At 41.1% G+C, this 27787-nt stretch overlaps 2 protein-coding genes across 4 annotated transcripts in view; both read left to right on the forward strand.

The window, feature by feature from the left end:
* Positions 1-27787, forward strand: part of rabgap1l (RAB GTPase activating protein 1-like) — a 97132-nt gene that overhangs the window by 10517 nt on the left and 58828 nt on the right. For all 3 annotated transcript variants that reach the window (XM_061078581.1, XM_061078580.1, XM_061078582.1), the window contains exons 7-13: positions 393-503; positions 2300-2366; positions 2653-2755; positions 3891-4057; positions 7387-7504; positions 13606-13699; positions 15958-16108. In XM_061078581.1, the coding sequence (XP_060934564.1) occupies positions 393-503; positions 2300-2366; positions 2653-2755; positions 3891-4057; positions 7387-7504; positions 13606-13699; positions 15958-16108 (811 nt within the window). The remainder of the gene's footprint in view (positions 1-392; positions 504-2299; positions 2367-2652; positions 2756-3890; positions 4058-7386; positions 7505-13605; positions 13700-15957; positions 16109-27787) is intronic.
* gpr52 (G protein-coupled receptor 52) lies at positions 26606-27727 on the forward strand. The gene has a single exon (XM_061078791.1). It carries the CDS (start codon positions 26606-26608, stop codon positions 27725-27727), a length of 1122 nt encoding a protein of 373 aa, XP_060934774.1.

The raw sequence follows: 27787 nt of genomic DNA on the forward strand, positions 1-27787 counted from the left end.
ATTTGCTGCTACAATAGTAATCGATCCGTCTGTTATCGTTCATCCTCAAAGAGCATGAAACAAGGAATTGATTTTTATTTTCTAACACTTATCTGTTCTCCTGAAGTAAACATTAAAATAGCAGTTCTGAACGTTCAGCAGATGCCAGTAATATACATTCCATTAAGGAGAGGGCTTGATGGACTGCATGTCATGTTTTATCTGTAATCATCAATACTTTTGTCATACTAATATAATGATATTTGTCAAATATACTTTTATATCAAGGAAGGGAACAATAAGTTCCAGCTACATCAAGGAACATCACAATACAATGCACAAAGTCAAAATGGAATTAAGTCCCTGAAGTTTGATGTGATTACCCCCCCCCCCCCTCTTCTTCCCCTACACAGTCCAGTGCCAAAGGACAGAGATAAGTTTTACTTCAAGTTGCGACAGGGCGTCCAGAAGAAGGCCGTCATCTCAGTTCAGCAAATGGGCAACAAGGAGCTGGGCATCGAGAGGTGAGCTGTGTTTGTGCTGAAGACTTCCTGCTGAGTTGCAGGTAGTCATCTGTTTCAGCAGGACGATCGAGGGGGGAGGTAATGATGATAAGCTCTCAAACACGGCTGTAAATATGCCGGTGGTGGACATTGCACATTCAATCTGTAGCCACGTTATGAATTATCTTTATGGTTTCCTATGAAAGCACCAGGCTGCTCAGTGGTTGAAATACTGCAACAACAAAACACTTGAAATCTCACTTATTCTTATGTGTTTACATGCTCCTGTGGCACGGAAGCCCTGAAGAACTAGGTCAGCTCCATCACTCCCCCATGTCTTCCTTACCCTTTACCTCCTATTGCTCTCAGAGGGAGACAAGCACCTGCCCTCTCCTGTATTTATAGCGTCAGTGGAAACGGTTATTGTGCTCAGAGCTGATACTTTCTGAGGTGCGCAGCCTGTGTTTGTGTTTTTATTATGCCTCCGCGTCGGGGACAGCCTGTGGCCGGATGCATTATATTTTCTGGTTGTTCGTCTGTCCCATTTTCATGAATGTGATATCTCACGAAACCGTCAAGAGAATTTCTTCAAATTTGTTACAAATATATACTTCGACTCAAGGATGTTCGTGAGTAGATGTTTGGCGGTAAAAGGTCAAAGCTCACGTTTGTTTTTCTTGAATGTGATATCTCTAGATCAGCTTGAGGGAATTTCTCCAAATTTGAAACAATCATTCACTTAGACTCAAAGACGAACTGACTAGATTTGGGGGACAAAAGGTCAATGTCAAATAACTATGTGATGTTTTAAACACAATATATCAGAAATGGCCAAAGGGTATTTTATTACATGTGGTATAAACATTCACTTTGACTCAAGATGAACTGATTCGATTTTTGGTACCTGGTCAAGGTCACAGTGACCTTGGATCCCAGTTAATGGGACATATTAGGACTGCCCGTAGGGAATTTCATTACATCCGTTGCAATCAACTTGGACGTACTGATTTATTGATTAAATTTTAGTGGTCAAAGGTCACAGTGACCTTATATGAATCTGGTTTATTAATATAATTTTTCGTAATAGCCTCAAAGTGTTTTAAGCTTTGTGTCATGTGCATCAGTGATTGCATACATTTTGTTTTGTATTTGCAGCTGAACAGCCTCCATGTTAGAAAGAGAGTGTCTTCTTTCCAAGCTTATTAATCCTGTTGAACTGCCACAAGACATCTGACCCATACTTTGTGAAATCAGTTAGAGCAAGAGTGGATTAGTGATGGATATACTGTAAACACACTCTTACATAATTCAACTCTGGAACTGAGATTCCCACATTGACCACTTGATGGCACCTCGAACCTAAAGCTGAGGGGACTTGCTTACAACACAAAACCCCTGTTTCTTCAGTATAGATTGCTTTGGGACTGACTGTTGATGGAGCACTGACCACTTTACCCATCCAATAAGGTGACAATGAGACCCCTGATGGGTGTTACAGTAACAGTAGATACTATAATCCCAGTTGTTCACTTTTTTTTCTGGTTATTTAATTTCCTGTGGCTATGAGGCCCTTGTTGATTTAAGGGATGTCTCTGGTAAGGTTCAACCGTCGGACCCTTTGTCACAGGCAGCGAGAGCAGGAAGGGGCTTACACATGTGAGGCTGCCTGACATGCCTAAAAGATTACACTGAGTCTACTTCACTGAGTATAGTATATTCCATATTATAAGTTTCCTCTCAGAACACTGGTGAATGCAGACTCTGCCTCCGCAGCAGAGTATTGATTTGTCGTTGTACCTCCTGCATCTTCCCTCCAGGTGTTTTGGGATGCTGCTGAGTCCAGGACAGAAAGTCTGCAACAGTGACATGCATCTACTAGACATGGTGAGCAGACACTTGTTTTATTGGTGAGATACAGTTTACAGTACATCATGATATCTGAAAGACGTGTACTTGCCTTGTGTTCGTGGAACATGAGAATAGGCAGACTGGTTTATGAAATACTAAACTCATTGTAACATTTTAATAGAATTTAAATTTAAAAGAGAATTCAGTATAATTTAAACACCTATGTATGCACTATGGGTCATGGCCAAGTGACTTGTAATTTACAATATATAAAAAAACGTGTGTAACAAGAACATAAGCAAATGGATAAATATCTACACAGGAGTCGATGGGGAAGAGCTCTGATGGGAAGGCCTACGTTATCACAGGAACGTGGAACCCTACCTTGGCCGTCTTCCAGCCACTGAATGAAGACACACCTAAAGGTGAGGAAGAGTAATATACTAGGCAAAGCAAGCAAGCTTCTAACTTCTTTTACACGTTTACATTTATTTTGAACCCTATATAAATACATGTTTCAGTTGAAAATATTCAATCCCTCAGTATTTCTGGAATTTAAGTACAGCGCACATAAACAATGGGATATTTGTAGAATAACTAATTGAGGAATCTTTTCGTTGAACAAGATTTAATCGACATACCTTTGTTCCAATATAGTTATATAGCTTGAATTTATTACAGCTTGAATTTTAATAAAAACTGAAAAGATTGTGTTGTTCTAGAACTTGTGATGGGTAGTTTATGAAGTAGTACGTAAGGAAGTGTTACATCACCTAAGGTCACGTCTGGGAATTATGCAGTGCTCGGACGTGTTAATTGCTTTGTTCCATTCTCTGAAATAACTTATAGTCTGTGCACTGTCCTGTGACCCATTGCTTGTCAAAGCTCGACATGTTTGTGCACAATGGAAGCGTGAACACGTCGGGCAGCAGAGCCAACCGAGCCGTGGACACACTTGTGAGACGAACTGAATTAAAAGCAGCATCTTGAGGAGATCGTTCTTATGCAATTTACTTTGCAGTACTGTCTTGTATTCTTATTTTATCCAATTCTTTATCCAAAATACTCAAGACCAGTTTTGGTTAGTGAAATAGTATTATTATATTACAATGTAACCAAACCGTGGGTGTCTGAGCCATTAAAAGAAAAACTTCTGTTATCTCAAAAAATATCTAAAAGTATCTAAACTAAGAGTTAGGCAAACTATGAAGCTGCAGCAAAAGTCCCTCTCATTCAAAAACATTTCTCTAAACGACCAGGTTCTACTTGACATTATCATTATTATTGTTCATGTCAAGGGTTTATCTCATGTTCTTCTACAAATTTATTCTGAACTTCCTCACTGTAAATACATTTCCACATGTCCTCCTTCCCATTTGATTATACTTCCGTTATAATAAAACCAGAATAGAAGCATGAATTGATAGTTTGAGCCATACATCTGTTTGTGTATGTATGTCCTCTCGTTTCATAATAAGAGAAAAGAAAAATGAACACATACAACAGCCACAGTAACCTTGTTTTTTTCTTGTTTATCTTTTTCTCCCTGTTATGTTCCAGATAAACAAGTGTACATGACGGTGGCAGTGGACCTGGTCGTGACTGAAGTGGTGGAGCCGGTTCGTTTCCTGCTGGAAACTCTGGTCAGGGTCTATCCATCAAACGAACGCTTCTGGTACTTTAGCAGGAAGACCTTCAGCGAGACCTTTTACCTCAAACTCAGACAGGTATTTCCCTTGCAACTGTTAAATCTAACCCTGTACACATTTTCATCCTTTGCATATATTCACGCATGTTTAAACCAGAGTGTGATTGATGAACCAGAGATGTTTTTAACCTGGTAGATTTTTGGTTTCTTTCTTTAATGCCTGGTCTGAAAGGTGATCAACAAAACTTCATTTCAATCCTAAAGTATCCTAACTAGTTTGCGTTTATTTAATCCAACACAATTTCTCCAATCATCCCCACTCACACTACAGCTTACAATGTTTTAGATACATGTACAAATGAAATGGGATAAATAACCCAAACCTTACTGTCGCTGGTTTGGTTCACGTAAAGTCAAATTCGTTAATGCAGCCCATTATCACGTGCGTCCCAAAGGGCTTTATTGCCCACAACAGAGTCAGTTCCCAACCCAGCCCGAGCTTGTCAGAAAGAGGAGGGAGTGGATGGACGGCTCGGAGGATGTGTGCAGTGTAGGAGGAGGAGGTCAGACAGTTAGGAGGCGTGTTGCTGTGTCAGTGACCAGTCAAATGCTCCACTCGAGAGAACCAAGACACTTGTTTTGTTGTAAGATCAAGTGCGGAAAGATGCAAATATCTTATCAGCAGTTTTTCCATTTCCCTTCCTGTTCACAGGCCCGTTTATTCAAAGTTTGTTTTCGGTGTAACTCAGTACACAGAGCCCTGACCTGGAGAATTCGTTGTCCTGAATGTGTGTGTTGTCGTGATCCACAACGTCACACATGTTGATTAGTCCCAGTCGGACCAGCTACAGAGCGCTGGTCGAGTGAATGTGAAGCAGATCAAATGAACGTTCCTCGAGATAAGTTCTCCATACAGACAGATTTCTGGAATTAGTTTGAAAATGTACAACATCAGACGCCCAGAAACATGAGCCCTTTTGAGTTTCCTCACTAGTTGCTTGATTTAAAGAATTTCTGAGTGAGAGAGAGTTGAGAATGCACATTCACTTACCTCCCACCAACACAAGGACACCGGTTCTGAACAGTTGGTGCAGGTGCTTAGAAAATACAGTTAAGCCGTAAGCCTTTTCTCCCCTGTTAAAAAGCACATCTCCTGTAGGAGGCCGTGGGGAGCTGGCAACGCAGTGAAGTGTGGGGAGGCTTTGGATTGTGGAGCTAATAAGAGGCTCTGTCGCATTATTGGCATGTGGGTAATTAACAGCGGCGTCTGACTCATCCGCCTGATTTCCTCCCTAGTTATCTCCGCAGTAAATGGAAGGGTGTTGGACTGGTGCTGTGGTTCAGAGCAAATTAAAATAATATTGTATTTTTAGTCAAAGATGGCAATCATGTCGTCCTGTTCTCTTATTCTGCCAAAACTGTTATTAGTCATTCAATGAACCAAGAAGTCATTATCTGTGCCAACCTGTGAAAATGTTTTCTTTGTCTTCTTAATTACCTCCGCCCATGAGGTCATGTTTTAGTCTGCGTTTGTGTATTTGTTAGTTAGCAGGATTATACAAAATCTACTCAACCGATTTCCAGGAATTTTTTGGGAGGCAGTGGGGCATGACCCAAGAAAGAACCCAGTCAATTTTAGAGAAGGTCCAGGAATTTGTTTTCATTATTTTAACATGGTGAGATTAGCGAAATTAGCCTTTGCAGAGTTATTTGCTGTCCAAGCTTCCTTCTATTAACCTGCACATAGGACGTAAAGTTGATTTCTCAGAGATTCATTTTTCTTTATTGTCGGCTTTACCTGGAAACAATATGCATAGGTTGTAAACCCTTTAACATGTAGCTAATCAATGCAAAGGTGGAACTTCAAATGCACGTATCTGCCAGTGAACTTTCCTTTTTTAGACGAGCAAAGTTCAAGATGAGCTTGAACTTTAAGTTGATGGGACCAACTGTGGAGAGAGATACCAGAGGTGTTATAAGAGAAATGCCACCTTTGTGAAAGCTCAGGGTTGAAAATAACCTTGAAAGAGAAAAACACTTTGGGATGTTGCAGAGACGCATTAACTGTTAATGCAGTCACAGAATAACATTTTGCCGGGAGAGCTTTTCTTTATATCAGCAAACACGGTTGGATAATAACGTTTTCTTTCCTTTTCTTATTATAAACCCCAGTTAATAATTTTGTGTTTGTCTTTGGCCCAATGTTCAGTCACAGTTTTATCAGTGTTTATAATTCATCCTGTAGGGTTAACAATTCACTGGCAGAGGCCATCACAAAGCAAATGTGTTACCTAAGCCTCCTTGGATTTTCTCTAAAAATAGTCTTGGCTTGATATTCTCTCTCAATTTGTGCTCCCATCACTGACTTGAGTTAGTCATTAGATGCCATGCGAGTGGGCAGATCAATGCCGCTCATTGATCCATTCTACCAGGTGGAGGAGAGAGGCAACAGCACTACAGTAATTGAAAAGACCAGAAATAAACGTCAGTAGCTTATGACACCCAAGGTCAAGTCTGCTGGTGTCTTTGTTCTCTTGTGCACTTCGTTAGTCTTTTATGACGGATTTAATGATGAGATAACACAGCTTTTATTAAGCTTTTGTTTTTGTTAAGCAATTTTTATGCTCTCTACTTCAAGATGAAATCATGAGCTCAGGGGGTAGAGTGGTCAGAACCAGTGGGTCGACGGTTTCAGGAAAAACTACTGAATGGAATCCAACCAAATTCAGTGGAAGAATGAGACATGGGTCAAGAAAGAACTGTCAAAATGCGGATCCGTGCGACGGGGCTGATCAATGATATTTTTCAAGATAATTTTTAAAATATTTTCTCCAATTGGCAATTATGCATCGATGTTGATAGAAAAAAGGATGTAGAATATTAAGGGGACTGATATCTAAGGGTGTGTACAGTTTATTGATTGAGTTTAATGGTATTGTTGGGCCTTTGCGGAGGGATGAGCTCCTCTGAGTGCCGGAAGCTGACTGTCCTGGACAGATGGGAGTGGAGGCTCTGTTGGTTGGAAGAACTCGGTGCTGGGCCATACCCCTGACGCCTATTTAGTGTTAAACTCTTTCACATCTGTCCTGAAACTGAAGGGATCAACAATTTGATTAAGTAAAACATTTTCAAACCTTTAAAAGCAACAGAAAATATTAAACCTGTTGATCACTGTGTTGCCTCCACCAAGGATGTTAGGTATGATAAAGTTAGTATTTGGATGGTTTTTTTTGTGTTGCTATCGGGGCCAACTTTGCGTATATATATTTGCATCACACTTGGTACCTGCTAATATGTAATATGAAGAGCATATTGTCAGGTTTTACATTACTGATAGATGCAACTGAATGTAAGTTTGTAAAATTGTACACTACCAATAATATAAATTATTCTGTGGTGTGTTTGCAGCAGGCACCAGAGCGGATTGGTCCGAGCGATGCTATGTATGAAGTGGTGAGCCTTCAGAGGGAGGCTGAGAGAAACAATGAATTACCCACGCCCACTGAGGAAGAGGAGGTTGATGAAGGTACGGGCGTCTTTCCTTTTTTTTGCTTGGTTCCTACCCCTCTTTCTGTTGTTGGAGTTAATGATTCACGATATGTTCTAAAAATACCACAGTACATAATCACTAATATGTAAATCTGCTCAATTCTTTAAATCTCTGAAAAGCCATTGAGGCTTTCTCTGTCTCTATACATCAGTGATAAGATGCCAGAATTCTTCATCAGAAAGCTCTCTCCCCCACATTCACACACAGTCACACACATACAGAGATGCACATTTAAACACACACATGCCACGACGCAGCATCATTTGTCTTCCAAATGTTGTTTGATTGAAAAATGCGACCTTGCATTGCTTTGCTCTGTACAAATTCCACTTTGCCTCAGTATCAGAGAAAAATGGGACACTTATATGAACCTTCAGAGGCACTGGCAAGAAAGGAATTGATTTACTTCTTATAGCCTGTTGAATGGAGCGTTGGCTTTACATTCAATTTATCCACCCCCGCCTTTTTTCACTTTCTTTTTCTGGCTGGCATGAACATGTCTTTTAAATGAAATGTTTAGATATTCAGTCTGATGTAGAGGTTTACCAGCGTGTTTAATTTTGTTTAGGCTCAAAAACATCGACTACAGATAGAGATGTATGTGCTGTTCATTAAGAAAGTATTCAGACCCTTTTTTTACTCATTGTTATTTAGCAGCCTTAGACTAAGATTGTTTAAATTCTTTGATTGATTCATTCGTCAATGTATTCTAAATACACAGAGGGGGACATGCGGGAAAGGGAATGTCTCTGAGTGAAGTTTAGATCTTAATCCTGCTCATAGCATCACCTGCTGAGGGTTTTCAGGTGATGCATTTAAAGGACTTTAGGAAGCTACGTATGCCAATAGCTTCAGGCAATGCATTTAAGTAACATCTGTAACTGGATAAAATATCCTGGGTTACACCATTAGTATTATTGTTTTCATAACCTTAAATTCTGCTTAGGGCTCCAATTAAAAAAGCATTGAGGTTATTAATAAGATCCTTTTCTGTGACACTTTGAATATAGCTTGTGTGCCTCCAATTTCTCTCGATCATCTTTGAGTTGTGTCTACACCGTGAATGACGCCACCTGTTGTTAAGATTTTACCATATGGCTGCAACATTAAGGAACTGTGAAAAAAGCAAATGGGTTTGAATACTTTCTGAATGCACTGAACATGCATAATTGAACATGTGGGTTGTGTGTAAGTGAGTGTGGCAAAGCATGTGACAATAGCAGTGGGGATAGATTATGGGGACTGTGTGTGTTTACACTGTGGTCAGGATTGAGCTGCAGCCGCAATCTCTGAGGCTTTGAATCGCTGCTTGTATGATAATGAACACGTGTGTGAGTGGCTTTATGTGTAGCCCGGCCCAATCTGTTAAGGGGTTTCATGGCTTGTTTGCACAGCAGCACTACAGTGTCATACTGCTGTCAAATACCCCCCACAAATAATGTAACAGCCCGCGTCAGTCTAATAGTTTGAGATCCAAATGCTTTAAAACGTCAATTATATATAAAACAATAACAAAAATGGTGTCAATCTGAGCTGACCATCATACAGAATAGACTCATGATTAGAGTAGGATCTGATCTTAATGTGTCTAGATTAAGAGACTGAATCCATAAAATGTAACCATGACAAATGAAGGTGACAAACCAGAACAGGGTTGATATTTTCCCATCAGTATCAGCAGCTATGTCTGAGATATGGAGGCAAAGCTGCAGCAGTATTAACATCACCAGCCCTTGCTGTTAGACTCCAGTGGGTTCCAAACACGACCCACTAATATAAACAGGGCTGGCGTTTCCACCTGACCACTGGCTTGGTGGTGCAAGTGTCGCAGAATAGAACTTGTCTAGGGCTGCACCATATTAAGAAAACGTGTGATATGCGATAACGTTAAATGTTGCGGTGATCATATGACTTGCGATAAATAAACAAATGCTTACGTATACAGTGTTAAAGTCGTCCTGCTTGGAAATGCATTATTTCCATTCCATCAAAATGGTTTTATTGAAACAAGCAGCCCGGCCACAGTACCACCAAGTCCGGGGCAGACAGCCAGGGAGCCATGCACATCTCCACTAATTTACAGTGATCATGTGAAGTCTTTTCATACATGTTTAGACCATAAAGAATTTATGTTTTACAGTTCTTACCAGCTCTGTCGGTAATTTACTGCTCCTCTCTGTGTTTCTATCATTCATGCTGCTCATGCTGTGTATGTGCGTGTGGGCACATCCATGTTTTACTTAGTTTTCTACTATTTCATTTTTTCATAGCATCCAAAAATACTTCAAATTCAATCACTCAATTGACCTTAAGATATAAAAAGGAATAATAATTATTCATTAAACGTCCAAAAACATATATATTTGGCTGCAATGTGTGCTTACATTATGCAAAATGCTTTGAACAATGTTCAAACCCAGAGAAATCCCCCATTTTATTCAAAGATTCATATTGGTTGCCTTTTGATTACTGTAACTTCTGTGGCAAACAAAAAATTAAGAAGGGAAAACACACTGCTAGCCAGGTTGCTGTTTGCTGCATATTGTCAATAAAACCTTAATACATTAACTCTTAATCCGTGAACAAGCTTTGTGTCAGAGCCATGTCAGGTAATTTAGCATCAACAACTCCCCTGATCCCAAGCCGCTCAATGACTTGATCAAAGTCTTCTGTTATTGTTTTGCTTCAGAGAGCTCTAGCAGTTATAGTTGCATATTGGGTTAGGGACTTAATATTCAATTGAACAAAATTAGGCATGAAATCTTATTCACTGTGTTATTTTATTTTATGAATCCAATTACAAAGAAATAGTCTAGATTGACAATTACAAGTTAATTTTCTCAACTTGTCCTAACAAGATAATACAAATCTTAAATTTTTAAAGATGGAAAAAAAAAAACCTTTATTCAAAATGTATTAATGTATTAAAAGGCCAACATCATCTTCCCTCTGTCTAATTGCTGATTTGCCCAAAGCCACAAGTGAACCCTCTGAGGCGCGAGCCGGCGGCTTTCAACTGGCACTGAGGAAGCCATTCTGGGGGCTTTTTCTATAGCGCCCCTCTCCTCCCCCAGAGCTGAAAATTGGAGGCGGTCAGGGCCATGAAGCTGGAGGTCGGCCTCATTGTGTACAGAAATGAATTCACCCCCAGTGTAGATGCCACCGCTGCAAGCACACACACATACTCGGACGTGCACAGACACACTCGGACGCGCACACACACATTCATTCTATGTGGAGGTTTTTTCTTTCCTTCTTGGAAGCTGTGGATGTGGAAAATAGGCCTGAAGCAGGAATCATCTTTTTCTTAGCTTTTCCTTTCACAACATGCTTTGTAATGGTTGCTCATTGTGTTTTTGTTCCCCTTTCCTGAACACACCTGCACGCACACAAACAAAACTGTGTTCTTTCTTTATATACATTCACATCAACCATGACATTGCTGTCAACTGAGCGGTAAAGGTTAAAAAACATTAAAACATTAGGACATTAAATAGAAAATAAAGATGTTTTTTTTAAACCCACTTTAATTTAAATCTTTTTGATGCCAGTAGGGAATTTCTCCTTGCTTTTATTTAGACAGAAGCAATCCACTAGTGGAGAGATCCTATTTGAAAGTAATCCTACAGTGAATGCATAGCCCCTCTCCAGATGAAATGGTAACAGTAATGGTCCTTGTCTTCACTGTTTTTTTCATCACCTGGTAAGTTGGCAGTGGCATTGGACTCACGCGTCCTCGCCACGTGGCCTCAGCCAATCTGAGAACAGAGGCGGCGGCTTTGTGCTGGATCTGAACCATTTGAAAGGGCTCATCAAACATTTATAAAAGACCTGGAAAGCTCCCACTGAGCCTGTGAGGATGTATAGGTGCATCAGTGCATTGAACATGGTTGTATGTTCTAGAAGAAAATGTCTTTAAGTCCTTCTTCAATGTCCGGGGCTTAGAAAAAGGCTTCAGCCGGAGTGAATGATGCCTTTTCACACCTTTTGCCTTTGAGGGCTTTTGCTTTCAGTTTTTTTTCTCAGTGAAGCCTCAGTGAAGTTCATCGTCACCGCTGTGGTTCTTCATGTTAATGTCAGTTGGCAGAGAAACTTAAAAGACATCAAATTGGACTTGAGGGGATAAAAGAATTTCTATACTTCGCACACAAGTAATGGCCATACCAAGGGCAAGAAAATTACATATTTAGAGTAAAACAAAATGACATATGAAAGATAACATCCTAGGCAGAGAAAACAAAGAACATGGATTATGAGTTAACTCTGGACAAGAAAAAGAAACTGTGTGTAAATCACTTTCAGGTGTTCAGTTTTATCTCTGTGTGTCTCAAAGTGTAACACATTTCAACTTGTTACATACATGTGGTGCTACTGATGTATTATACACATATTATAGGTGTGTGCTGGACAAACCTTGTTAGGCAGTGTGTGTGTTTTTGCTCCAGTGGGCGGTCTCTGTGTGGGTGTCAGTTCCTCTCTCCTGCAGCAGAACAGACCAGACAGTCAATTAGTGCCTCTGCATCTAAAACAAGTGGTTCTCTCTCCTGATTGCCTCTCGTCTGCCTCACCAACCACCAGACAGCAGAACAGTAATAATGGAAGGTGTAGGCACTGCACAAGCACTCCTGCCTCCATCGGACTGTGTGGCATCAATCTTAAAGTTTTAAAATGGAAACCATATGTGACCTTCGGCAGAATACCTGAAACATCTTAAGGACCAAACAACTTGTCCTGCTGTGTATGAATTTGTGCTCAAAGCTGTAGTCCAGGCAAAGTAGCGTTTTCCGACCGACTAATTGTAAAATAATTTTTTTCAGCATAGATCATTTCTATGAGGTGTCCAGAACAACATACTAAAAGTCCTAAGAAATCCTAGTTGAGGAAATATGTTTAATTCTCATCAATGTGTGCCAATAAGGCCCGGCAACAATACACCCCAAAAGGGCTATTTTTTTCGTTTACTCCTATCAAAATAAAACTTTACACAATGAAAGTAACCATGAAACGTAACATTTTTTGTATTACAAGTTTCTTTGAAAATTAATTTGAATATGCAAATGAGCTATACACTCATCGACTATGCCCCAAATACACCCAAATAGGCTTAATTTTTTCCTTTACTCCTACCACAATAAAACTTTACATAGTAAAAGTATTTATGAAAAGTAACTTTTTTTGTATTACAAGTTTCTTTTGAAATGAATTTGACAAGCACATGAGCTGGGTGTATTTTTGGCATATTCGATGAGTGTATAGCTCACTTGCATATTAAAATTAATTTTCAAAGAAACTTGTAATACAAAAAATGTTACGTTTCATGGTAACTTTCATTGTGTAAAGTTTCATTTGATAGGAGTAAACTAAAAAAATAGCCTTTTTGGGGTGTATTGTAGAAGAAGATACACTTTTATTAATCCCACACACATGCACAAACATGCAAAGACACACTCATGCATTGGGGAAATTAGTCCTCTGCATTTCACCCATCTGGTGCAGGACACACTGCAGAGCAGAGCAGTGGGCTGCCAGGTACGGCGCCCGGCGAGCAGATGTTGGGGGAGTAAGGTGCCTTGCTCAGGGGCACTAGACAGGGTAGGGAGAAGAGTCCTTTTGAACTTTGGACAGGTCCAGGTTCGTTACACCATCCAGGCAAGTTTCCGCCGAAACTCCGAGGAGACGAACCGTGGAGTCGAACCAGCATCGAACCAGAGACCCCTTCTCTGCCAGTAGTCCAAGTTTTCTGCCACTAGTCCACCGCCTCTCCCGGGCCTTATTGGCACACATTGATGAGAATTAAACATATTTCCTCAACTAGGATTTCTTAGGACTTTTAGTATGTTGTTCTGGACACCTCATAGAAATAATCTATGCTGAAAAAAATTCTTTTACAATTACTTCTATTTTTGGCTCCAAAATGGGTTACTTTGCCTGGACTACTGTGTTACACTGAAACATGTTTGATGTCTTGTCAACACAGTGTTGGTCTGGTTTACGTTTTTTCTCATGTGGACTAATGTGGATAAATTTATGCTCTAAATATCTGTTAATATGTGTGTGTGTGTTTGTATTTCTTGCAGATAGCGACAGTGAAATCTCTAGTGGGACAGGAGATGTTTCCAAAGACTGTCCTGAGAAAATCCTGGAGTCCTGGGGAGGAATCCTCAACAGATGGTAAGGCTTCAAAAGAAATAGACAGTCTAAGAAATGTGGACATTGCACACACTAAAAACATTTGGTAAAACAATGAGATAGGGACAGTGTTTTGGGATGTGGACTGAGAGATATCGAGAAACAAAAAACAGACGTACAGCAGGTAATGGTTGATTGAGAAAGTATATACACTGATAGACGGACACATCAATGTGCAACGTTAAGCCCTCAAATATGATTTTATTGAGTCACCTATTCATCAAAATGGGACTTGATCTATAATTTTTCTAACAACCAGTCCTGTTTCCAACTCTACCAAATATGTAACGTGGATTTTTGTGCAATGTGTATAATATTCAAGTATAATTTTTACTCACTGAAATTGTACAATATAATTTATTTGAATTTCAGTAGTCTTAGTTTGAGGTATTGTACTTAAACATTGCCACAGGAGACCCATCATATATATATGTACCTTGTGAACAAATGAGGGGATGAATGTAAACAGAAAATGGAGTGTAAATATACCACACTATAAATGCAATTACATCAGACATGAATATTAGTCCTTGAGTCTCTTAATCTTGTGCAAAAAGAACTATGACAAGACAAATTAGTGCTGAGAAGTAAATCGGGCCCAATGTCCCACGTGCAGACAGTGATTTACAGTTTAATCTTTATCATCCCATTTTGTATGGAAAACCGTTCTGTGCAGAAATGGCCGTATGTGTTATAAGTTACATACTGTCATCTTTCTATAACTCTATGCATTTACAACAGGCAGCATTAAAACATAGAGCTTTAGCTCCAGACGTTTGCATAATTAGATGAATAAAAGATGTTTCTGGCTTCTCATTTGATTCCGCAGTCTGTTTTCCTGCTGTTGCATCAGCACAATGAAGTGAAGTAGTTCATTTGGAAATTGCTTTCATATGGCCTCAACAAATGCGTTATGATGAGATTTCAAGCATCATTAAAACGAGCTGACAGTGTGTTTTCAAAAGCAGCATATTTCCTAATGTGGGAGAATGCTAACAGCATGGCAGCGCTGCGGTTAATAGTCCAGACCAGGGGTTTTCAAAGTGTGAGGCGGGTCTCCCCACAGGGGTCCCGACAGTTTCAGGGGAATCTCATTGAATGAAATTGAGAAAAAACAAATTCGATTAGTTAGTTATTAAAGGAGATCACGTAGAATAGCCTAAATGTGTACAATTTGGTTAAAGACCTTGTTCTGCCATACGGTAGTTTTGAGGCTTTCCAGTATCAGGATTGAATAAATGCCTCAGGACAAATCATTCTTGTACATTTGATTTCCTCTAAAGTTATGTCAAACCAGGGCTGGACAATAACCATCGCAATATAATTGTCAGCAATAGCAATATAACAAAAGCTTTGTCAGAAGGGAGGCACACAATGTTAGAGTTTGAAAACCCCTTGGTCTAAGTATTGAATTTTGTACTGTACTCAATAACAATAAACTACTCAACTAGAATGGCCCTCAGTAGAGCACATGCCTCTGCCAAGGCCCAACAGTCCTCTTAGATTCAATCGAGGTGCACCAAATAACAGTCCCCTTAATATATCAGATTTTTTAGATTTTTCTTATCAAAATCCGTGAATAATGGAGATTGGAAGTGAAAATGTCAAAAACACTTTTTCGAATCTCAGCTTTTTAAAGAATCGGAATCCTTGACAACATTTTCTTTTTCTTTCTTCACATCATAATTCTTCCAAGTTTTGTAGAAATGTGTTTTTGCGTAATTCTGCTAACTAACAAACAATCAAATGGACAGGGGTGAAAACATAACCTACTTGCTGGAGGTAATAATGTGCTATTAGTTACTAGTATTTCTGTCAGTACTTGTATGGCTATTAAACTCACAACTGCAATTCAAATTGTAATTTTTAGTACATTTTAATGAGGCAGTGAACCTTGAGCTACTATAAAGAAATTAAGTAGTCTGTGATTACACTAGGCAGCTTGCATTGTAATGATGTGTACCGGTGTCGATAAACAACAGGGTGTTCAGTCAGCCATTCCTACCTGGCCAGAAGAGTGAGGGGAAATTCTGAAGTAATTATAGTTCAGTTAATGACTATGTTGTTCTGAAGATAAATACCATTAATGTCAGTGTAACATGAATACTGTTTGTGAGGTGTGTTACCCTGCACTTCATTGTTCTTTTGGTTGTCACTGTCCAAATGTCACCCAAAGAACACAACACATCAGTAGAGATCATACAGTAATAGATTACCCCTATGTTGTGTGTGTTTATCAGGCATGGAAACCTGTCCACTCGTCCAAAGGGTCTGTCCCCACTGGTCCGTAGCGGCATTCCTGAGCCGCTCAGAGCCGAAGTCTGGCAGCTGCTGTCCGGTTGCCACGACAACCATGACCTGCTTGAGAATTACCGCATCCTCATCACCAAGGTAAATGTACACGCAGATCAGGGAGGGACACCTGGGACACCACGTCGCATTTACACAATTCTGGTGTTTTTATGTTGACATATGTGAGCTGACATGGGACACGTCTTGAAACATTCACAAGTCCTTTGCTGTGTTTTGCTGGAAAAGGGAATTATGAAATCATGTCACTATGATAAGAATACATTGGGAAAACATTTGTCCATTATTGTTTTGAAGAGTTCGAACATCACTGACACTGGTGTTCATCTGTTCATCTGAACTCTGTGTCATGTTGTGACTTTTTAATGAACGTGTGACGGTTTTCTGGACAATAAGAGCTCATGTTGTCCTGAAGAACTCGCAACCTCTTGTGCAGCTTAATTTTGTCCTTTGTGGTCAGTTGTGTTGACAGATGCACCAGCCCTGTCTGGACAATAGAAGGATTTGGTTCTGCTGCCGATCGAGGTCACTTTCGCACGGTCTATGTTTACTTCAGCTTTTATCTGGTTGTGCAGGTGTTGCAGATCATACTTGGTCACAATTCATGAATGTGCACATTTCTGATTTCTTGTTGCTGTTGTGTGTGCACAACTCTGCAAATTTGAATTAGTTGTACAATGGATAGCTGGATTAGGAAAATAAGTTGTATTGCTTTGATACTTCAGTGGTCCTATAAATGTTATCACTTCCCCAGTTTCTTGTAGTTTTAATCTTTCTAATTCTTTTTTTTTCTTCTACTAAAGCAAGTAAAAATGTTCACGTTTTTTGTTGTAAAACCAAAATCACTTAATCTGATCAAGCTGTTGTGTAACAAAGGTCCGTGACCCACCCGTGGATTTTTACTAAGACATTTGTAAACCAGTGAGTGTGAGAGAGCCACACTGGACCAGAGTGAAGCAGCAAGAGGAGCTGATACAAATACAAAGCATAGATCCTTTATGGAAAATACAATAGTCTTTCTCTTTGCTGCACAGAGATGGGTGAAACTACCTGTCTGGATCAATAACAGAGAGAGGGGATGGATGGAAAAGGGAAAATGGAGAGATGGAAGAATGTGGCCCCATAAATATGAGGTTGTAGTCTATTAGGGAGAATAGGAGAAAAGGAATGTGTGTAAATGTCCAGAGAGCTCACAGATTCCTCCCCCCTGAGCCACATCTTTTGAAGTCGTCTTTCACCTGTTTTTCTTTCTCAACAGTTCTATTTCTCTTGTCATATTTCTCTGGTAATTTGGGATCTTTTTTTCATTTGTACTTCACGCCCCATTTCTTTACCCAGCTTCCACTGTCCTTTTTCTATCTCTTTCCTGTTCTACCCTTCTTTTCCCTCGACTAGTTCCTCACTGGTCTGTTTGATACACCATCTTTCTTCATAGCTTATTCTCGTTCTTCATCTCGTTCCTATATGCAGTGGGGTTTTTTTATGCCTAGTATCTCTTTGTCTTTCATTCCATAAGACCAAGCTTTTTTTGTTCCGCTCATTTATTCTCATTCCACTGGCTTGGCCACACCCCCGCAGCCTCTGTCTTACTGGAGTAGTGATGGTATTGATAGGCTGGTGGCGGGGCTATTAATAGCTACACCAAATGAATGGAATTGAGGTACGATGAAGGAGGGAGGGGGCGAGGGGAAGGAGCCAAATGACAGCAATGGCGAGGGTGATGTGGAGCTTAATAATGTCTGTTGTCTGGGCTCAGTGAGGATATTAATGCTGATTGAATTCTAAGTAACTGGACGGTCGCCCTTATGGAGGGGACACTGGTGTAGTTAATCAGCTCTGTGCCTCACCTGCAGTTCTGGACAGGCATTGTGTAAGTGTTGCGCAGCAGATGTGTGTTAAACCATGTCCACTTTCTGTACTAGAACTACAGTATATTATTGATACTGTCTGTTTTATAATGTGCTCAGTAATATAATTGATATTAATAGTGACTTAAAAAATGGTGTTGGCATTCGCTATCATCCAAATTGTTATTTTTGACCCTGGAATCAGTATCAGCCCTGAATTACACAATCCCTTGGACAGGAAGCAAGAAAACATTGCACAGATGAAGATTCAGTATTGTGAAAGAACTGAAGGCACCAGTCACTCTTGAGTTGCGATGTTATTGTAGTTATGCCTGTGCCACTGCTATGAGAACCCATTATGTAAAAACATCACGTGATTACATAGGTTGAACACACATCACACTTTTGCTTTGTGATTAAAATGACCTGCCACCTTCAGTGACTCAGCCTCCAAATCACTGTTTACCATTGAATTCAGACTCAAGTACATGGATGGTTCGTATTTTCGATGGCGATGCCTTTTCATAATCCACTTTCCATTTGTTCATGTCATATCTCTGAGGCCATAAATCACATTGCAGGTCTCCAAAATGATATTGTCCAGTGTGAGCACTGAACATTTAGCTGCATGTGGCCCTTGGTCGACAAGCTTGATATCATATATTGCAAGTGTCATGTTCAGTGCTGTTCTGCTCTCATTTACAGTCATCACACACACAAACACACAAACACAAACATACACACACACACACCATGGCCTGGGGGCATCTGAGACTCTGTTCTGAGTTCTCTGTTTGGGGTTGGGGTGTGTGGGGGGGGGGTTACAAGTGACATTTGAACAACCTTTTCGTCTCCCTAGAGCTGAACAAGCCCAAGGTGTACTGCCACGCTTGAACCTACAGCTTAAAAAAGCTCAGCCAGCTATTTCTAGGTCCGCCTCTCCAAAGACCAATCTCACACACGGCACAGCCAGCGTGTTAACCGAGGTCAGGAACTCTCCACAGGTACAACGGCTGTAATCAGAAGCTGGAACAGCAGTTTCACAACAGCAGGAATACAAAGACCCTTATACTGTATGAAACTGAAGGTCTTCCAAGGAGATTGTTTTGCAAATGGAATTATTGTTTTCCTCTTCTTTTCCTTTTACCTTGCTTCAAATAATGTCCTGCTTATTTCTCGCCAACTAAACAAATCTCCACCTGTTAGAGGGTAACAACTATTCTCGCCAACTATTATTATTCATAACAATTTTAATTGTTCGGAAGCACCAAATTGAAATGTTATACAAAGTAATAACTAGACAGAAATGCAATAGGTACAAATAAATATATTTTTTGAGTGAAATCATCTTTATATTGTGAATGTGCTTAGGCCTCAACCCCAGTGATATCTCCTGTTGAGACTGTTTTTTAGCTGTGATTATTTAATGTCCCTGTCATTTTTCATTTCTTCCCTGACCCTAACCCTAAACCAAACCCCACCCAAGACTCTACAAGACCCGTTCTTTATGATCTGATCATGTAATGAAATTTAAGCACAAATAGGACTTTTTCATTTTGATGATGAGTCATATTGAGACCGTCTGTCAGCTTAGCGATGACATTTAACATCATTCTATAATCAAAGGTAACATCAGTCATGCAGCCGTGCGCGCTGGAATAATGTGTCACCCACGCATGATAACCCACATACAGATACATGGAGTCCAATGTACATAAGATAGGCTGCCATGGTAACTGCAAAGGTCCATGGACTTCACTCTGCTTGAATTTGTCTCCATGACAATTCTGTCTCCTTTCGCCTCTGTCGCTCACCATTCTGCCTTAGTTCATTAAGTAAGTTATATTTGGATAATTAGAGCGTGGGTAGGTGGCTAGCTACTGACAAAATCATCCCAAATTGTACCTACTACTTGTACAAACTTCTGGCAACCTTTGCACTACTGTACAACTTGTTTGCGGAGGCAGGTAGTTCGAACTAGATAGTTGTGGAAGTCTTTATAGTGAGTTGAAGAAGTGTTTGGCAATGCATTTTGGCATTTGCCAAATCTTAGAATTTCTTTTACAGTCATTGCCTCAGTAGACAATTTTCTGTATGGAAAAAGGTAAAACTACATTCTTTTTCTTTTATTCACTTTTCACCCCATGCATGAGTTACACCCCCCTGGCTGAAAATACAGTATGCATACATGCATACATACATGTTGTACACATACATAAACATAACTCCACTGGCTTAGCTGTGTGCCCTACTACACTTCTCCCACTAAGACACACACACTCCCCACTCTTCCATCCTGCTTCTTAGTATCTGACTGGACCAGCTGCACTGCATGGCTTCAACACAGCCAGGGAGCACCACTTCCATTCCCCCCCTTTACAATGTATATGTATTCAGTGCAACCCCCTCCCTTCCTGGCGCTGTGCGTGTCCATAGTACAGCCCTCAAGCTTCCATTCACAGATCCAGAGCAGGAACCCAGTAGGGACCATAAGAAGGACACACTGCCTTTCTTCCTCAGCTTCACGAGTTTCAATATCTGGAAAAGAAAAACCAACAGTAATTGAATCTGTTATTTCTGTAGTCTGGTCATTTGGATTTATTAAAACAAAGTAACAGGAGAATTGAAACATTGAGTTAGGGTTCGTTTTATTATTCTGTTACAAATGTGTAGTGTAGGCAGTTGTTATTTCACTGAAAGCCATATACAGTCTTTTCTTATATGGAAATAAACATGCGATACTAAAGCTGTAATAAAATTATTTTATAAATAAAGGTGTTTGTAATGGCAGTTATTATGCTGCTATATAGTATTGAATACATCCATTATCAATGCATTAGCATAGCCTCCTAGCCATGCTCACACTGATATGACGGCTGGGATTAAGATGATCCACCCTACAGCGTCTTCTTTGGTCACAACACTTCTGTCTCAGTCCTCATACCCACTGTAGCCTCACAGCTAACGTAGTACTCTTTGTCTTCCTCTTCCTCACTGCAGAGCTACACCAGCGTGAAGCTCCTAATACAATTCAAGTGCAGGAATTAATAACTTCAACAATGTGTTGCATTCATTTTACCATTATAGAAGTGATGCAAATTATGTGCAGTGCAACAACTACCTTAATACTGCTAAGGTTTGGAAACATTTCGCGTAATCAGCAAAATACTGTAGTACTGCATACATTGAGAACTAACAGGTTAACAAATTAAGTATGTATGTGTATCTATGAGAAAAGTACTGCCTTTGTGTTAATGATGATTAATTCAACCTTACTGCCGTACTGCCTTTGTGTTAATGGTGATTAATTCAACCTTGACCAGCATTTTATACAATGTCATTTATTGAGAAAACATCTTTTTGTCAGTCTTGATTTTCATCAACAAAACACAGTTTCATGTAAAACTGCAAAGGCTTTTTTTTTTTTTACAGATGACTTAAAGATTCATTCTAAATGCTGACCTACATGCTGCAAGGACAATAGGAGCTGTAGAATAATGAATATATCACAACCTGATCGGTCAGAAAGGTCTTCACCGCCATGTGGTGTAAGATTAAATGAAGATGATGAATGGTGATTTCTGTCGGCAGCCTGCCTTTGACCTTTAGCTCACTCTTTAGCCCTTTTACCGTTCAATTGCAGCGATCCCTGTGTATGCAGGATTCATGGTGACATTGTGCTGTAGGTGAAAATGGTCGAGAGATTTTTCTGTTAAGGGTGTTCAACATCAATGTACGTCATGTGATAACAGTAGCTGTGCACAACATGCTAAGCGCTAGTTCCTATCTAAATGTTTGACCTTTTCCCCCTCCCACTGTTTCTGCTTCAAATAAGATCACTGTTATATTGCCAAGTAATAGATTGTGCCAACTACTTGCTGCCAGAAACAATAATCACAACTTGATCCTTTTTCATTTCTTATTTATGCGACAGATTTAGAGCTGCCTTACACAACCTCATATGGCTGCAACAGCACTCAGAAGTGACTGCAAAATTTGATCTTCAAAAGCCAAAGATGGCATTTCAGTAAAGTGCACACCATACTGAGTCTTTTTCCAAGCCCGCTGCATGGCTGTGGTGCTTTATACTCCGGGATACCAAAGAGCCGAGAGTCATCCTGGCGGCAGTCTCGCTTTCGCTGGATTCAATACTTCAATCGTCATATTATTTAAATGGGAACTGCTCTAAAGGCAAACACGACTGATGTTGTCAATGCTTTAGATTTTTGTTCAGTGCCTACAACCTGGGAACTGAATCAAGACAAAGTTTGGCCGACGGTTGATAAACATAAATACTGGCTTCTGCCTGCTAAGCAGGTTTAGTATTGGTTCATTGATGTTGCTTGCTGAATGCTGGAATCCCGGCTGTTAACCAGTGCTGATCTGCTCACCAACCACATATTCCTTCGTGGTCAAGCCCCCAGACTCATAAAGGAGAGGGTTGTTAGTAAGCAGAGTACAGAAGTCACTACATTTATATTTTACAATTTAAAAGATGTGTTAGTTGCAATCTGTCGCAGATTATTCAAAATCAGGTGCTGTTGAAATCAGTGGAGATAAAACTCATGATTATTGGGGCACAAACTGCATAGTACGGGTATAGGACTATTTGCCATCACAATACATGCCTGTACTCCAATTCAATGTCATTGCAGTTGAACAATAAATCTGTCACTCTGACAGACATTATACAGAACATTGAGCAATTGCTCAGTTTATGGAAGCATAACAAAATGTTGCGTCATCATCCAGTGTTATCAAGAAACTCATGTGGGATGGGTCATAATCCATTTTGCTGCAACTGAGTAGACAACAGTTGCATCTTTATCCTCAGACTTGATGGTTTTGTCGAAATTATGGCAACAGACCAAAACAAAAGAAGGCGAAGGAAAACAGAGCTCAGCTGATGTTAATAAAACACAACAGGAAAAGATGAAAGCCAGTCAAGGTCTGCAGGTCTCTCTCCAAGATCTGGAGAATGTTGTTGTTATTTTGGTCCTTTTCATTGTCACATGGAGGAGTAACTTAATACCATTGTCTTCATTTCTTTTATTTAAATTTGTTTGCACCTTTTTAATTAATTAATTAATTAATTAATGTCTGACACATTTGACAAACATGTCATAATCTGTTGCACAAAAACTACAGTTTAAATGTCAACAGACATCAGTGTGGGATATTTCAAGTATAATTTTAAACAAAATCCCATGCTGTCTGTCCTACCATGGCTGAGTAGAATACTATTTACCATCCTTTTCATTCAAGGGGGCGGCTGTGGCTGAGGGGGGTAGAGTGGTCTAACCAGAAGGTCGGCGGTTCGATCCCCAGTTCTCCGTGTGCATGCCAAAGTGTCCTTGGGCAAGATACTGTAACCCTTAAATGACCCATCATATATGTTGAATGCACTAATTGTAAGTCGCCTTGGATAAAACCGTCAGCCAACTGACATGTAATGTAAAAGACCAAATCTGAGTTTTTCGTTGGCCACCAGATTGTGTGACCTTCTTTGGATCTACATCTGTAAGCTAATCCTTCAAAAAGCACCTCCTTACTCACTTTACTGGAAGTTGCCCCTCTAATGTCAATGTTAACTCCCTGCTTATGCCAACAAATTGTTGTTGAGACTGGAATCCCCAGGAGCCCAGAGGTGGATGAGGGTGGGGTGCTGGGAAGCAGTGAAAGGTGAATCAGCCTCCACCTTAGTTTCCAAGTGGCCCTGCTGGCTTTGTTTTGGAGCAGAATGAATTATTAATGGTGGCCTTCTGGTCATGTTTTTATCGGTGTCCACCCCCAAAGCACAGAACACTGTGATGAGACACCTCCATTGACTGTCATCTTCTGCAGTGACAGCAGAACTTGCATAGTCTTCACTTTGCCTCTTTTTATGTTTTGTATTCCTCTCTTTCTGACCACTCTTCTTTTTTTTTTCTTAATTTCACCGTTTCTCTGAGTGACCAAATTAACCAACACAGGTGCAGAAGAATATCTTGTCTCCATGACAATTAAAGAGCCATCCCTCTACGTTGAAGGCTTACTTGCAATCCATTTCATAATCAAATTATATGAAACGCACTGTATTGAACCTTAACATCTTAATTAATTTAGAGTCCATGTTGTGTTTACATAGTGTAAAGGTTGACTACAGAAGAGGTTCATTGCTGCTTTCCAAGGCAACAATTTCACATCAACCTTGCAGCCAGCCGCTCCTTATTGACCGCATTGATAGGCTCTAATCGGCAAAAAATAAAACTGCGCAGTTTGTTTTCTTCCATTCTTCTGGTTAGCAAGGTTGCCGTCTCTCGACCCTCTTTATCATCTGCTGGCCAAGGATGCTCCCAACTAGCCACAATTCCTAGCAACTCTATCCTGGGAGGCAAGCAAGATTGTGCAAAGCTGTTGAAGAATAAAATATCCAGATGAACCTAGCTGAATAAGGGAGAGGATATATGTTATTAGGGTCAACAGTCCTAGATGGATGTTGATACCAAACAAAGTAGTGAGACTGTGAGTGACTCATGAGACTTATGAAATGTGCATTTTGTCACTCGGAGACAAAAGAGAGATCTCTTGTGCTTGGAGATGGGAGAGGAGGAAATTGGACTGTAAGAGGAGAAGGAAGTAAAATAGGGGAAGGAGGTTGTGTGTGTGTGTGTGTGTGTGCGTGTGTGTGTTAGGGGTGGGGGGTGGGAAGGGGGGATTTAGTTAATAGAAAATAGACTGTTAGAGATAAGTAATATGTAAATAGGAAATGTATCCAAATTTACCTCTGGGAGAGAGCCAGTGTGTGAGACAGAATAATGTGGCAGGGAGCCTCAGGTGCAGCTGGGAAGAGGAGGCGGGGCAATGAGCACGAGGCTATGGGAGAGAGAGCGAGAAAGGGGGAGGGCTTGTGTGTGTGTGTGTGTGTGTGTGTGTGTGTGTGTGTGTGCGTGCGTGCGTGCCTGTGTGTGTGTGCAAGCTAGAGAGATTGTGTGGAGAGAGAGGGAGGGAGGGAGGCAAGTGTAAGCCAGTCACAGCATCTCTCCTTCTCACTGCACCAGGGCTGAGGGAGTCTTCGTCCCTTTGCTTCCCCCGCTGCAGATTTTACTCATTTCCATCAGCGCAGTCATCTTTTTTTCTCCTGCTTTTTACTTGCTTTTGACAGATGCATTGCTTTCATCTCTTTCTGTGTGCCAAGATCTGAGGATTTATCTGCTAACACCATGGGTTGCCCTGTTTAACGGAATTAAAATGCGGACGCTTGCAGAGGACAGTGCTTAAGACGGGGACTCCACCAACCGAGACTTGTTCTTTTCTTTATGTTGCTTGAGTGGATTCCCCTTTTGTTGCAATGCCGGTATTTTGTACAAGGCAACAGACACACTGAGAGAGGAGTTTAAAACAAGGCTATACTTAGCTTCAATAGTTAATACTTGAATTGAATAATTCAAGTTAGAAAGTACATGATGGCATTAGGTACTTGAGGAGAAGTTGCTAAATCTGTTCCTGCGGATTCTTCAGAAGGTCACAGCAAAAATGCTAATAAGTTGATGGGATAAATAAGCGGATTGCTGAATGATCCCCACACCCCTCTCTGCAAGTGTCTGCCACAGGATTGCTGAGGAGCCAAAGTGAGTGGAGCGCTGAGTTATTCAGCCGGCCTCTTATTGCTCCTGGAGAGTCCTTTCACCTGCCCCCACGGAACTCAGACATTCAACGCTTTCATCAACTACTTGCCTTTAACATTTGTTTATCTTTTGCAAATTGCAGTCCAGAACACTGAGAGGCAAGTTTGCACATTTGGATTTAAACTTCACATCACTTTAATGGCAGTACTCATCCAGACATTTTGATGCGCTTGGTTGTTACCTTATTCTGCCTGAGGATGCCTTGTAAACACATTTTCCCCCCAGCGCCATGTGTGTTGAGAGAGCTGTGACATTATCTCCTGCGGAGATCCCCTTGTTGTTCTAGCCTGTGTCTGTGTTTTGATTCAGACAATAGCTGGACATTCATGGGCTCCAGACACTGACCAGCGGACCACCAAAATAAGGGACGCCTGCTTCAACATAGTAAACACAAGAGCACATTGAAACTTTGGATGTAAGAGATGGATGTAATTATACACCAAGAGAGACTCTCCGAAGAAGCTTTTTTCTCTCCCCAGGAAATAGTTGCTTAAATGTATTTTTTTTGAAAGGTAACTGCACACTGTAAATTTGATTTGATGTTCTCCTCCCTCGAATCTTCTGTGTTCTCTGCCCTTGTGAGGACAGTTTAGGCTGTGAGTCTCCCGATGGCAACCCTCATTAAAATCAGGAGATGAGACCACTGACTGGCAGGCAAAGCAGCCGGGAAACTCGCCTTTGGGATAGATGCTGGCCACAGCACAATCGCTACTCTGCCTTAGGTTTACTGAAGGAATACAGCTTTTTTTCCCCTCTCACTCCTGACTGTTACCCACCCACTACTTTCACTAACCATGAGTGATTGGAAAAGGAGAGCCGAATGGCTTGTCCTACTATTCCATAGCCTTTATTGATTTTCCTCAAGTCAGTGTTCATTTGATTGAGACCCAGCTATGTGAGTGTACGGTGAAAGAGAGAATGAGTGGAGACTATTGAGCTCTGTTAACTGAGGGCGGTTGCAGATGCCCAGTAAAGAGCGGGAGGCGGCAGTTCTCCAGTTTCAGGCCAGCTGCCGTATGGGTGGCACACCACAAACCTGACCCACCTGGATAGCACCCAGAACAATGAACCAGTCTGAACTGACAACGGACCCGGTGCTCACTGCCAACAGCAGCCATGGAGACTTCTTTCATAGACGGACCTCCAACCACTCTTGTCCCTTGGGCTGGGGGCTAAATGAAGGCCTAGAGACTTGCGTCCTGGAGACTGCTGTCATTGTACTTCTGACAGTGCTCATTATTGCAGGGAACCTGACAGTGATCTTTGTGTTCCACTGCGCCCCCCTACTACATCATTACACTACCAGCTACTTCATCCAGACAATGGCGTATGCCGATCTGCTGGTCGGTCTTAGTTGCCTGGTGCCCACCCTGTCTCTGCTCCACTACCCAGCAGGTGTCCAGGAGCCCATCACGTGCCAGGTTTTCAGCTACGTTATTTCTGTACTGAAGAGTGTTTCGATGGCCTGCTTGGCTTGCATCAGCGTGGACCGCTACTTGGCCATTACAAAACCACTATCTTACAACCAGCTGGTGACACCATGTCGGTTACGAGGCTGCATCACCCTCATCTGTGTCTACTCGAGTCTGGTTTTCCTGCCCTCCTTCTTCGGGTGGGGTAAGCCAGGATATCATGGGGACATTTTTGAGTGGTGTGCTCACTCGTGGCCAACTTCTGGCCTTTTTACAGGCTTTGTAGTGTGCCTGCTCTATGCACCTGCTGCACTTGTTGTCTGTTTCACCTATTACCACATATTTCGCATTTGCCAGCAGCACAATAGGGAGATCAGTGAACGACGTGCACGTTTTCCCAGCCAGGAGATGGAGGCTGGTGAGGGGGGTGGCAGCGGTGGGCATCAGGGAGGGCACGGACCAGATCGACGCTATGCGATGGTGCTCTTCCGCATCACCAGTGTTTTTTATATGCTTTGGCTGCCCTACATCATCTACTTCATGTTAGAGAGCTCCCATGTGCTGGCCAGTCCTGCCATTTCCTTCATCACCACCTGGCTGGCCATTAGCAACAGCTTTTGCAACTGTGTTATCTACAGCCTCTCTAATAGTGTTTTCCGCCTGGGCATGCGTAGACTCTCGCAGACAATTTGCTCTTTCAGCCACTGTGCAGCCGATGACAGGGATTTTGCGGAGGCTAAACCAAGGAAGAGGGCAAACTCCTGCTCCATCTGAAGGTGTGACTTCTACAGGACGACAACTCTCCTGGAATCTGTCAGTGGGAAATCTTAACAG

Source organism: Limanda limanda, chromosome 9 (genome assembly GCF_963576545.1).
Source record: "Limanda limanda chromosome 9, fLimLim1.1, whole genome shotgun sequence".
Taxonomy (NCBI): Eukaryota; Metazoa; Chordata; class Actinopteri; order Pleuronectiformes; family Pleuronectidae; genus Limanda; species Limanda limanda.

What these genes read in the sequence shown, in the direction of transcription:
- gpr52 (XM_061078791.1), top strand. Translation starts at nt 26,606, where the DNA reads ATGAACCAGTCTGAACTGACAACGGACCCGGTGCTCACTGCCAACAGC.